At 41.7% G+C, this 13706-nt stretch overlaps 1 protein-coding gene across 1 annotated transcript in view; it reads left to right on the top strand.

Annotated features, from left to right (window-relative positions):
• Positions 1–1638: 1638 nt before the first annotated feature.
• The window catches only part of LOC102754083 (glycylpeptide N-tetradecanoyltransferase 2), a gene marked incomplete at its 5' end in the record, with an annotated part of 21832 nt that continues 9764 nt past the window's right edge, over positions 1639–13706 (top strand). The window contains 8 exons of the mRNA XM_015566923.1: positions 1639–1808; positions 2197–2239; positions 5787–5931; positions 7376–7494; positions 7590–7681; positions 7798–7914; positions 9246–9416; positions 10976–11084. Coding sequence (XP_015422409.1) covers positions 1639–1808; positions 2197–2239; positions 5787–5931; positions 7376–7494; positions 7590–7681; positions 7798–7914; positions 9246–9416; positions 10976–11084 — 966 coding nt within the window. The remainder of the gene's footprint in view (positions 1809–2196; positions 2240–5786; positions 5932–7375; positions 7495–7589; positions 7682–7797; positions 7915–9245; positions 9417–10975; positions 11085–13706) is intronic.

Raw genomic sequence — 13706 nt, 5'->3', positions numbered from 1 at the left:
CTCTCCCTTGCTCTCTCTCAAAATTAATAAAAAATATTTTTTAAAGATAAATTTAAAAAGCTAAGAAGTAGATTAGTGGAGCAGTAATAACTGTGAAAACTGTTTGACTTCTGTTACGAAGTATTGTTTATGTCTACAGTTTTCCTGCTGGAATGACATCTAAGCGATCTGCAGGATTACTGAGTGTAGACTTCTGAGTTACTCGTCTTGTCTGATTAAATTTCATTTCCTGCTTACATCCTATTCTGGGTTCCTGGACCCAATCCCAACATGTGTGTAGTGGGGGAGATTCCCACACAACAAGCAATTCTCAGACACCAGCGGAGTATCCAAGAATTCAGCTCAATTCTGATGCTCGCTACTCAGAGGCAGCCTCAGATCCCACAGGTTAAGGACTTAGTCCTGAAAGAGTGACCCCCGCCAAAACCCCCACTTTCAGGAACAAGTAACGTGTCCAGGTTTTTACATGGACCTTTGACCAGCTATAAATCAGAGGTTCCCAAGACCCCTCCTTGAGTTTAATAAATTTTCTAGAGCAGCTCTCACAACTTTGAAATATTTTACTTAAAAGATCACTGGTTTATTATAAAAGAACTAGAGGCCTGATGCACAAAACTCATGCAAGAGTAGGCCTTCCTTCCCCGGCTGTCGGCACCGGCTTCCCTCCAGCCGCCGGCAGGCACCCGGGACTCGGCTTCCCTCGCAGCTCTGGCTTCGTCTGGAAGGTCGTCCAGAAGGACATCTGGTCTAATTAGCATATTACGCTTTTATTATTATAGATATAACTCAGGAACGTCCAGATGGTAGAGATGCATAGAGTAAGGCCTGGGGAAAGGTATGGAGCTTCCATTTTCGCTCCAGACACACCATTCTCCCAGCACCTCCACCAACCTAGAAGCTCTCTGAACCCTGTCCCTAAGGGTTTTATGAAGGTTTCATTACATAGACATGACCATTAAATCAATGGCTATTCTCTTGCCCTTCTCTCATCCCCGGAGGTTGGGGTTTGACACTGAAGGTTCCAACCGTCTAGTCACATGGTTGACTCTCTTGGCAACCAGCCCTTACTTAGGTGCTTTCCAAAAGCCACCTCGTTAACATAAGAGACATCTTTAAGCCAGTGGTTCTCAACCTTGGGTGCACATTAGCATCACCTGGGAATCTTTTTAAAATCCTGATTTCTGGGCCTCATCCTCCGGAAATTCTGTTTCTTTGTTATGGGGTGGGGCCACAACATTAGTAACAAAGAAACAGAATTTCCAAAGGATGAGGCCCAGAAATCAGGATTTTAAAAAGATTCCCAGGTGATGCTAATGTGCAGCCAAGGTTGAGAACCACTGCTTTCAGTGCTCATCACCTAGGAAATTCCAAGGATTTTAGGAGCTGTAGGCCAGGAACCATCAATGAAAACCAAATATATATAATCAAATATATATACAGGATGCCTCAAAATATGTATATGCACTTCAAATGATTATAAAGTTAGTGCTTTTTCACTGAAAAGGAGTGAAAATTAAGTGAGTTATCTGCTGTTAAAGTGTGTGTATTTCTTTTAAATCACAATATCATACATCCTAACATAGTTTTTCCCTATTATGACATATATTATTCTAAATGGTTAATTTTGCGTATTGATTTGTTATTGTTTTACCCTCTGTGAATTTCCTAACAGAGGTTCCAGAGGGGACTTGGGGGCCAAAAAGAAAAAGAAGAAACAGAAGAGGAAAAAGGAGAAACCCAATTCCGGAGGCACCAAGTCAGACTCTGCATCTGATTCCCAGGAGATTAAGATTCAACAGCCTTCAAAAGTGAGAGCCCTGTTTTATTTTAATCTGTGTGGTTCCTCATGCATTTGAGAGCAGGTTTGTGCAGCTTAGCCCCCTGTTGGATCAGAGATGTAGTGAGGGTTTTGTTGTGCCTGCACTGTGACAGTAACCAGAGGGTACTTAAAGCCTTTTTAAATCTGATGTCTGCACCCAGATAACAGAGAGGTACATTTTGTGCTTTTGTGTGTACTAGGATACCGCCTGCATATTTCTCAGCAAATTAGTATATAGGTTATAATCATAGAACAGAGTCTCAGTGTGAGCTATTAGGCTGTGTTTTTTTTAAGTTACACTTAATATTTGATAACTATTAGTTCAGAAGATATTCACATTTTAATTTTTCTGGGTGTCTGTCTAATTATCTGAATAGCACAACATCATCTGGCAGCAGATTTCAGCGGGAGCAGCCACGGGTAAGTCTTACGTTGACTTTGAATCAGAACAGTCTTCAGTGGCCATTCTTAATTCCATTGCTACGGGTGGGAAATAGTGCCTAATGTTTTCCCTGAAGAAACACCCATTTAACCAAACTGGAAGTTATCTGCCTGGGCACTGTACTGGCAGATTGGTACAGCTGGTGGTGCAGATGGCAGGCACCCTTTCTGGAGAGCCAACCCCAATCACCCTAGCTGTGAACACAGGCCTTGTGTGCTGGGCCCTGCGAAGCACAGAGCCTTCCTTCTTGATGCAAGAAATTCGCAGCCAAAAGGGGTAGAATTAGAATTATAATGAAAGAGAGCTATTTTGATGCGTGTAGTGTGTGTCATGGGAGGGGCTTAGGATGTGCCATGGGGAACCCGGGCTCTGTCCTGACCCATGGCGCTCGAGCGTGGCCTTTGCACAGGGTTCCGCCCCTCCTTAAGCCCATTTCCTCATCTGCAAATGGGGATGATGCCTTCTCCCCAACTCACAGGGTTGTTATGAAGTTATAATTAGATGATTTTTACAAAATGGTTTTTATATTATACAGCACTTTGTCTACCTGGCAGTTATAAACCATTATGCAAGTTTTGTGGGGTTAAAATTTTTATTCTTGTACAAAGTTTGTTTGCATTGTATTGTGTGAAGTGAATCTTGCAGGTAGTTTTGTTGTTGTTGCCTGTTTTACACTTAAGGACCAGGAATCACTGAGAAGGAAAATTACTTGCCCCAATTTTCCCCTGATTGCCTTTGTGGGGTAAGAAGAAAATGGAGTCTTCTTCCCTAGCTTTTCACCTTGGTTCTCAGGTAATAAATTTTCTATCCACTGGACATAATTTCCAAGGTAACTCATGTAAGGTACACCATAAGCTTGCAAGATTTTTTTTCACATTTTCTACACGTTGCTTCGTCAAATAAACACGGTGTCACATATATGCAGTTGTGACCATTTCCTTATTGCTGCTATCATCACCATCAGCTTCTCATCTCTGAAACCTAGTTATTTTGAGCTCTCCCCCTGTTTCTGGTCACCTATAAGAAACTAGAGCCAGCCAAGGCTGGAGGAACTGTTAGCATTATATGGTAGAGAAATTCTTTTCTTTTTAAAATTAAGAATAAGTTAAAATTGTTTAAATGTGGGCTGTTCTCCATAGAATTTTTTCAAAGTTAGGCTCATTTCTTTTAAGCTGATGCCAGCTCTAGATAACACTGTAAATTGCTGTGGACCCTACTTAGAGAATATGCTGGTGTACAGTCAGGAACCAGAATGAAATATTTGTCTGGGTTCTTGTAGATTTTCAAAGTATTACATTTGGAAAATAATAGGTGGAGAGAACAGTTGTGCTTATATCACAGGAGCAGATAAGGAGGAAAAGAGGCCTGCCTGACTCCCTTAGGCATATTTAGTGGGAAGCTAATGTGGGTTGGTATACATTCTCACCTTTCCTAACACTAATTCATTCCTCCCCAGGTGGTGCTACTACTGAAGGTGGATGGCTAGGTTTAAGAAGTTATTCTAGCTGAGTTTTCCTTACTGCTTTGTCACCATGGATTTGAAAATTGTGCTTACTTTAATCTACTTTAAGAACGCATTTAAATTAATCGTATGCTACTGGGATATAAATTAATCCCAATGGAATTAATTCATAAATGGCGATTTCATGTAAACACTATTGGTCAACCCATTGAGGCTAATTAGGCGGAGGAGAAAGCACTCTGAGTGCCTCTTAATGGAGTTGGGATATCATTGGCTCCTTTGGCACAAAGATGCTGACTCGTGTTTCTTATAAAATAGTTGCCGTTTGCTACGTTAGTGTTAGGGGATTTAACGTGCATTAGGGAGGAAGAACTACCATGACAAGTTCAGGGAAGACACTGGAGGTCTGTTCTGAAAGAGTGGGTTCTACTCTGCCTTTTTAAAGATTAATGGTTGCATGTTCAAGCACTATTAGCTGATGTTCTGTGCTCTTAGTTCCTGTTTGGGGCATAGGTCTCCTAACAGGCTGTGTTGCTGTGGGTCCATTTGACTATAGATTTTCACTTTGCTAGAAACTAGTTACTCTATGTTGGAGATTCCAAAGAGATGCAAATGAGAAATTAAGACATGCACTAGCCTTTTTAGAACAGCAAAAGTATTTTGTTAGGTTAGTATCTGTAATTGAGTTATGCCCCTTATGATTTAGACTTTAGTCAAAATAAAAGATAAACGACTTACAAAACTCACGGCAGTCCTGGCTGATGCTGTTAGACTTATAAGGGAAGATGTTAAGACTCTAACCTACCTCTGGTTAGAGTCCAGCACTTTGTTTCCTTGAATCATGTTGGTGGCAAGAATTTTAAGGGAATCCAGTGAGCAAAGCAACACAGGACATTCTGTATTAAATTAACCCCGTTTTGTACTTGTTTAACGCCAAACAAGTAAGCGTCCAGGTTAGAAGATTTGCTCCAGACCACACACATGAGGGTCAAAGTTGAGCAGAAGTTCAGAGCTACTGTTTACACACCATTGAGGGTCAGTGGTCCCTTTCCTTGGTGTCCATGGTGTGTTGGCATACAGGCAGCCTAAGGGCTCTGAAACTCCTTATAACCCCTTCTGAACTGCAGTGAAGAGCTAGCATTCTTTGGATGGTATCAAAAGCATATGGCAAACCCAATATCCATATTCAGTCCTACATGCTATTCATTCTCTAATTTCGAGAATAGTTTCATTTTGCAGGCAGTGTGACATTAATTGAGGGACTTTACAAAAAAAGAGCTCGGGAATCTTCAGATGACAGAAATATTGGCTTTGAGGAAGGAACTTTAGAATTTAAAGGTATTGTCAACTTTATAGACTGAAAATATGTTTTTACCTTATAAAAAGGAGTTTAGTTTCGAACAGGCTAGGGTGGCCCCTGATTTGAATTCCCAGAGGACACTGCTGGTCCTTGTTGGAAGGTTTGTTTCCGGGGTGTCAGGGTGAGGAGAGGGAGGTGTGGTCCAGGAGGAAGGCATCCCTAGAGGTTTCCTTTCCTGATTCACTTTCTTTTCCCAGCTCGTACTAAACTCAGATTCCGTTCGTTCTTCTTCTTAATGAACTTGTCTGCATAGTTTCCATCCTGGAAGTTATTTCCTTTGTGCCCACATTGCTACTGCAGAGCATTAACCCCGACAATAAAAGCAAGGCTCGTGGCTGGCTGGCTGCCGAATGACAGTAATGCATGTGTTGCATGTCACCCCTTTTTGCTGCTCCGCTCAGATGCGTAATGGTCAAGGCCATTTGCAGATGGTTGGGAAACTAGAGTGAAGGGCAGTTCTATTTACTGTAGATTTCCCAGACTGTCAGAGCCCCAGTAAAACTATAGAGCCGTGGTTATCTTTAACATACTATTGCTTACATCTTAATGTGTTGGCATACCTGAGGCCAGGGCCCTGGCCAGCTCTAGAGGAAGACCGCTCGTTTCCGGTGTTGTAGCCTCCGAGGCAGACGCACGTGTCTCTGCCCGGTTTGGGGCGGCGGCAGCCTGCTCACAGTCTGTCTGTGTGTCTTTGCTGTTGCAGAGTCCTGCCATCCCAGTGCAGAAGTTGCAGGACATCCAGAGAGCAATGGAGCTGCTGTCGGCGTGCCAGGGCCCCGCCAGGAGCATCGGTGAGGCTGCCAAGCACAGATACCAGTTTTGGGACACACAGCCGGTACCCAAACTAAGTAAGCTTTTCTGCCTTCTCCTCCCGCCCTCCCCAGAACAAAGCTGGGTTCACAACAATCAAAAAACACAAAAGAGGCTTTATTTCACTTATATAACTTGTTTCATACCACAGGATAGAAATTTATACAAAAGTAATACTTTTCTTCTTAAAAGTTCATATCCATCACCACACATAGTTACAGAATTGTTTTTGTAATGAGAACTTTTAGGATTTATTCTCTTAGCAAACTTTCAAATATGTAATATATTATGAGTTATAGTCACCATGCTATACATTAAAGGACTTATTTATCTTATAACTGAAAGTTTGTACCTTTTGACTCCCTTTACCCACTTCTCCACCCTCTGTCTCCTGCCTCTGACAACCACCAATCTGTTTTCTGTATCCATGAGTTCGTTTTGGTTTTCCTATTTTTTTAGATTCCACATATAAGTGAGATCATGTGGTAATTTGTCTTTCTCTGTCTGACTTTTTTCACTTAGCATAACACCTTCAAGGTCCATCCATGTTGTCCAAATGGCATGATTTCCTTCTTTTTTTATGGCTGAATTATATTTAGCAGATATTTGTTGTGTGTTTGTTATTAAATGCCAGGCACCGGGGTACATACTGGGGAAATAGGGGCATGAAAGTAGGGTAAGTGGTGGCCAGGTAGGGGTTGGGAAGAGGATATACTCCAGGTAGGAGAAAGCTTTAGTCAGGGAAGGATGCTGTGAGAAAGCTATGTGTAAACTTATATCTGAAAAAATTTAAGTGGCCAGCTGAGTAAAGAGCATGGGGAGGGCCTTGCGAGGGCTCTGAGCTGGGGCCAGCATGAGGGCAGTTAGTGTGGCTAAGCCTGGGAGCTGGGCCGGGTGGGGGTTCCAGGGGGTCAGGCAGGCAGTGCCATGGTTGGAGTCTGGGTTTTATCCCAGCCACATTGGGAAACTGCAGGGAAGAAATGGGAAAAGGGCACCTTTGTGGAAATTGCTAAGACATCGACGACTTGAACTGTGCTGCCATCAATCCAGGTGGAGAGACAGTAACAGTTCTGAAATTAATTTTAGATTTTGCTGGAAGTGGTCAGAGGTCACTGCAGCCTTCTCCCCTCACTCCGTCCCCTGCTCCACCCCCCCCCTGCAGTTACTTGAAGTGCAGAATAAAAGTCTGTCATCAAACCTCTGTTGTCTCCCATGGTGCTTTCTGTACAATTAATCTGTAATCTCAGGGTCGAGACAGAAACCATCATCGTTTCATTGTACACTTTCTCATGTTATTCTCCACCACTACCTAGCCACCCTTTTTTCACTCTAGAAGTAGCTGAAGTAATAGTATGTTAATGATTATATTAACCCCAAGGGCCCTAAACATGGTTTTATTTTATGTAACGGACCATTTTGGATCATCAGAATGCTTTGTAACTGAATAGTCTCTCTTTTTGTCTTCTGTTCTCTCCTCTTCAGATGAAGTGATAACATCTCATGGTGCAATTGAAGCAGATAAAGACAATGTGCGCCAAGAACCGTACTCCTTGCCACAGGGCTTTATGTGGGACACGTTAGATTTGGGTAATGCAGAAGTGGTGAGTAAAACGCTCAAATTCAACACTTGCGTTCATGCGGATTGCTTCTGAGTGGGTTCTGAGCACCATAAACCCACACCTGTTTGGTCTTGCAGCTCAAGGAGTTGTACACCTTGTTAAATGAGAATTACGTAGAGGACGATGACAACATGTTCCGGTTTGACTATTCGCCCGAGTTCCTGCTGTGGTGAGTCTTGCTGGCCTCACGGGCTGTGGTGGGGCGGGGGGCTGGCGCGTCTCTGTCTGTCCCTGTATTCTTGGACACTAACTGGCCCCTGTTTTCCTTGCCTATGTTGACTTCAGGGCGCTGCGTCCCCCAGGCTGGCTTCTCCAGTGGCACTGTGGAGTCAGAGTGTCTTCGAACAAAAAACTGGTAGGGTTCATAAGTGCCATCCCAGCAAATATTCGGATTTACGACAGGTACATATGAAAGCTTGCCCGTGTCAGTTTTGATGTGTTGCTTTTTCAAGGATTGCAATTATAAGAGGCTTTTAAAAGTGACTTAATCCAGGCTATTGAGAGAGGGAAGGTTATGGGGGGGAGGGTATGTGGGAACTCTGCACATTCTGCTCATTTTTGAACTTAAAACTGCTCTAAAAAATAAAGTCTATTAATTTTTTAAGCATTGGTTTGTGAACAACAAAAAGGACAACTCTCTTTTTCTTCCTCTGCCTCTCAGTCTCATACATGCACACACAGAGATATGTTTGTGTACATATATGAACATACACGTGTTTGTGTATATGAATGTAGCGGAATAAATAAAGCTATAAATAGGTATTTTAGATTTATTTCTGGGGAAATTACTTTAGGAAGTTTTAGGAGAGGTTTTTTAAAAGTCTTTCTCTTTCATAGGATAAGTATGTGTTGTATTTTTGCTCTGGGTCTTCAAGTCTAGAAAGTCAAAGACCCAGCTCTTAAAAGTCAAAGATCTAGTGCATAATAGATCGTTTTACCTTTCAATACAATGGCTTGTTTGCTGCTAAAAAACATTTTCTCCCAAGGAATGCTGTGTGCTGAATGAAATGCTTGCATACCTGCATACCCGGGAATGGGCTTTGGAGCTCTAGAAGGTTTAGTGTAGCTCAGAATAGCACCAGGTCTGGTCTGGTCGAGGCACCTCTCAGGGGTCCTGGGGATTGCATTATATCCAGAGCAACATCTTATCAGATTCTGCATGTGGGTGATCAGTGATGCCATAATTGTATCATTACAGGAAAAACACATAGAGAAACTCTGAGGCACCTCAGGTCCGGTTTCTAAACCAAAAACTTTTAAAAAACTTCAAACAAAGTCCTAAAATTTATTTAGAATAAGAGATTTGCATCTCTATAGTCTAGAGTTATAAAGTAGGGGTATATGGGAAATAGTGAATCAGTCTGAATTTGTGAAATGTCTAGAACCATGGTCGGCAAACTTCGGCTCAGGAGCCACATATGGCTCTTTGGCCCCTTGAGTGTGGCTCTTCCTAAACCTTAGGAGTACCCTAATTAAGTTAATAACAGTGTACCTACCTATATAGTTTAAGTTTAAAAAATTTGGCTCTCAAAAGAAATTTCAATCATTGTACTGTTGATATTTGGCTCTGTTGACTAATGAGTTTGCCAACCACTGGTCTAGAGGAAAGAATATATTTCTTTAATATTAGATATAAGGTCTTTCCGTTTTTATTCTTTGAAATTTTATGGGTGTTGTCTTATTTTAAAAAACACGTTCATCTTATGTTTGCTCTGATTTTCTTTATTTCGTAGTGTGAAGAAGATGGTAGAAATCAACTTTCTTTGCGTTCATAAAAAATTGAGATCAAAACGGGTAGCCCCAGTGTTAATTCGAGAAATAACTAGAAGAGTGAACCTGGAAGGGATTTTCCAGGCCGTTTATACTGCTGGCGTGGTTCTTCCGAAGCCAGTGGCCACGTGCAGGTAATAGCAACACCCTTACCTTGCATCTTTCCTGTACCTAAACATTGAGCCTTCCTACCCTGTTGCTGGAAGTGTTATTCTCACTTGTGAATTGTGTAGCTCAGAGGGATTTTGGCTGACCTGTGATTATGTAGTTGGTTGACAGCAGAGATGGAGACTAGAAGCAAGAACCACTGAATGCAGTCTTCTTTCCAGTTACCATACAGCCACTTGTATGCCAGCGATCTGGAGCTGTATTTCAGTGTCTCTTCCATTTGAAAGACTGGAAGGTCTGGTCTGGTCGAGGCACCTCTCAGGGGTCCTAGGGATTGCATTATATCCAGAGCAACATCTTATCTGATTCTGCATGTGGGTAACCAAGTTATGCCCTAATGGTATACATTACAGGAAAAACACATAGAGAAACCCTGGGCATCATGATGTGGAAATATCCAGGGTGGTACCATTTCCTTTTCTCCTCTAACACTCAGTCTTATACATGCTCTGCAGTGCTGTTCCAAATGTCTGGTAAAAAAGCGTAGACATTCTTGTTTGCTAAAAATAAGAAAAGGCATAAGCTCTGATTTTATGACTCAGTCTGCTCTTACCAAGCTTCCAGAGGTTAATCCAGGGAGAAAATTGAGTGTCAGGTTGTCACTTGACTAACATGTTTCTGAAGAATCAGTTTCTCTCCCTCCACTATTTTCATTTATTCAAATAAAATGAAACTTCAGGTAAATATAGTATAAAAGAATTAAACCATAAAATTACTATGTCCTATGAAATTATTCATAAATAAACAGGATAAATAAGACTTTACAGGTGCATATTGGAGCTCTTGTGGTGTAATTGGGTAGCGCGTGGTACTTATAGGTACGTGTTAATACAAATCATTTAGCCCAGTACCTAAACTGGGATCACTTAAGAAATCTAAGCTCGTTTCTCAAAAAGTTGTTTTCTTGCCCTGATTGGTGTGGCTCAATTAGTTGGGTGTTGGCCTGTGCACTAAAGGTTGCCAGGTTGATTCCCAGTTGGAGCACATGCCCCGGTTGCGGGTTTGGTCCCCCATCAGGGTGTGTATGGGAGACAACTGGTCAATGTTTCTCTCTCTCTCTCCCCCTCTCTCTTCCTCTCTCTCTGAAACCAACTTTAAAAAAAAAAAAGTTGTTTTATTGGTTGGTTGTTAGATAAATATGAAGGCTGTACTAATTTAGGGGGAATATTTTCAAGTTTTTAAACTTTTGGGTTGCTTTCTATAGAATCAGGGATGGTTATGAAATACATGCAAACTGGTCATTATTAATAAGACTTTTACAATTTTAAGATACCTCTATACTGAAAGAGATGAAAGATCACAAACTACAGAGGGACATAACTAGGGATGCAGGGCACATTTTAGAGGTAAAAAATGACTGATAAAATAAAGAAAGAAATAATTGCATTGGAAGAGGGACCGCATCCAGCACTGTGTCAGGCATAACATAAGTATTCATTAAATGTTCTACCACAGCTGAGCTAGACAGAATAAAAACTTGGAGAGTCAGAAATCAGTCTGACTTTCAAACTTTATTGTATTCCAGATACTGGCATCGGTCACTAAACCCCAGAAAATTGGTAGAAGTGAAATTTTCTCACTTGAGTAGAAACATGACTTTACAGAGAACAATGAAGCTGTACAGACTTCCAGATGTAAGTAAAAACAATTTGCAGTTTTTTAAGACTGTAATGACTGAAACTTTCAATGTAGAAAAGAATTATTTGCAGGAGTCTAAAAAACTGGCTTATGTGTCTGAAGATATGAATAGGTAGCTAAAATGTCTGCTTAGAATTCAGGGTGATGAAAAATAAGGAAGTTCACTTGGAAATACCAATTTGTATTTTAAGTCTAAGTTGTTCAGTTTTTGGTTGGATGGGATTAACCTCAAGACGTAAGTTTTGAAATTTTGAGTACTTATGGTTTGTTAAGTAAAAGGGAAGAAAAGTTTCAGGCTTCTGATGAAATCTTAACGCAATGGAACTAAGGTATAAGGTTAAAAGGAGAGACCTGGGAGAGGAAATAATGTCTTATAAATAAATTATCATCTTTTTAAACTAGCAAATTCCCAACATGAAAAATTGTCTGTATTTTAATAGAGGAAAATGTATTCTTATTATTTAAACTTTTGGTTTTAATTTCATCCATCCCCTCTACACTCTCCCCTTTGGCAAACATCAGCTTATTTCTATAAGCTGTTTTGTTTAATTTATTCATTTGTTATTGGCTTTGTTTTTTAGATTCCACATATAAGTGAAATCGTTCAGTATTTGTCTTTCTCTGACTATTCCACTTATCATAATACTTTCTGGGTCCACCCATGTTGTTGCAAATGGCAACATTTCATTCTTTTTTATTGCTGAGTAATATTCTATTGTAAAAATTTAAGTGTTTACCATCTTGGCTTGGATGGTGTATTAGTTATCTATTGCTGTGTAACAAATGACTACAAATGTAGCAGCTTAAAACAAAACATTTACTGTCTCCCAGTTCTGTGGGTCAGGAATGAAGGCACAGCTAGCTGAGGCCTCTGCTTCAGGGTCTCTCATGAAGCTGCCACCAAGGCGTCAGCCAGGTCTCACCTGGAAACCTGCAGGGATGGATCCACGTCCAAGCTCACATGGCTGTTGTCAGGCTTGAGTTCCTCGCGGGCAGCTGGACGAGGGCTCAGTTCCTTGCTGACTGTGCACCCTGGCCGCCATCAGTTCTTTGCCACATGGGGTTCTCCCCATGGGGGCTTACAACATGGCAGCTTGTTCATCAGAACCAGTGAGGAGAGCGTCCATAGAGACTCTCCCAGCAGATGGACGTTAGAACCTTACTCCCAATTGGCGTAAGTGGCATCCAGTCTCCATCACCATGTTCCATTGGTTAGACACCAGCCACAGGTCCACCCGTACCTGAGAGGAGTGATCCCCAGGGTGTGGGTGTCAGGAGGCCATCTAGAATCTCTCTGCCACAGATGGGATCTTTTGTTTGAAGTTGGATTTCTTCAGGGTTATTCTATTTTGGGGGTATTTACAAAGCAGTTTAGTCGGTATTTTAACTTGGTTGAGGGAGTCATGTAGAATATAGCCATGTTCCTTTTGAACTGTGACCATTCTGGGTGCAGCACACTCCAGTTCTTTTTGCCTTTTGGCCAGTTATGTGTTTGCCAAATGCAGGTAATCAGTGGCTGCAGAATTGATGTCTTTTTTTTTGGTAATAGACGAGAATCACCTAATGTCTGACCTTACGCAGAACTTAATAAGGAGAGAAGTGGAGCTGAAGGAAAGCAGGTGTTGGAAGTGTCAGGGTCATCATTCTTGGGCTTCACGACCTGGCAGCGGCATCAGAAGCATGTTCTTCCCTCTGTCTTAGCTGCTGTTACAGAAGTGGGGCTCGGACTAATGAGCTCACTGCCTCTCTGTGAGACTTAGCAGGGAGGGGCAGTGTAGATCAGAGCAGATGGAAATAAAAAACTCAGTGACCTGAAGAAGGAGGGTGCACACAACCGGGGGAGGAAGGAGCAGGCCTCTCCAGCTATGGGGCAAAAAGGAAATGAAGAAATAGGAAGATGTTCAGAGAGGTCACACTGTTGCCATGAGAATCAATATTTACTGATTCTTTTGAAACTAGAAACAGTTTATGGTAATGGCCAAGACCCAGAGCAACTGAGCGGCACAGTCACAGGACACAGTCACAGGGGCACAGATGGCAGTGAGAAAAAAGGGCACCACACCCAGCTGAGATGAAACACGCCTCGGTAGGCACTGTTCATTCTCAACGTCCCCCTTGCCAGTTGTTAACTGCTTTGCTACCTGTCAGTTGAATTTAAAACTTGAAGCTCTCCTGCTTTTCTCACGAGAGGCTAATGCTCTTCCACTTTGGTCTCCCCAGATTTCAGCTTGTTGACTAAGGCACTCCAGTTTGTATCTAAGGAAAGTGCCCACTTACATGTAGGTTGTCCAAAATGGGATGAAGAATAAGGAGTTTTAGTACCTATCATGGGCTTATTCAGGATGATTAGAATTTGAGCTGCTAAAAATATTTTGACTTTTTGACTTGACTTTGTCCATTAGCCTTTATGTTTTTGAACAAGAATTAATCAACACAGATAACAGTTGATAAAAGTCACTGGTCAGGAATTGGTTTTTATTTCCCCAATAAACTAGTTATAAAGGGTTCTCACATATGTTATTCAGTATACTAGAGGCCTGGTGCATGAAATTTGTGCAGTGTGTGTGTGTGTGTGTGTGTGTGTGTGTGTGTGTGTGTTTCCTCAGCCCGGCCTGCCC

The sequence above is a fragment of the Myotis davidii genome, unplaced genomic scaffold (assembly GCF_000327345.1).
Source record: "Myotis davidii unplaced genomic scaffold, ASM32734v1 scaffold2163, whole genome shotgun sequence".
NCBI lineage: Eukaryota > Metazoa > Chordata > Mammalia > Chiroptera > Vespertilionidae > Myotis > Myotis davidii.
This window is presented reverse-complemented; position numbering and strand designations above follow the sequence as displayed.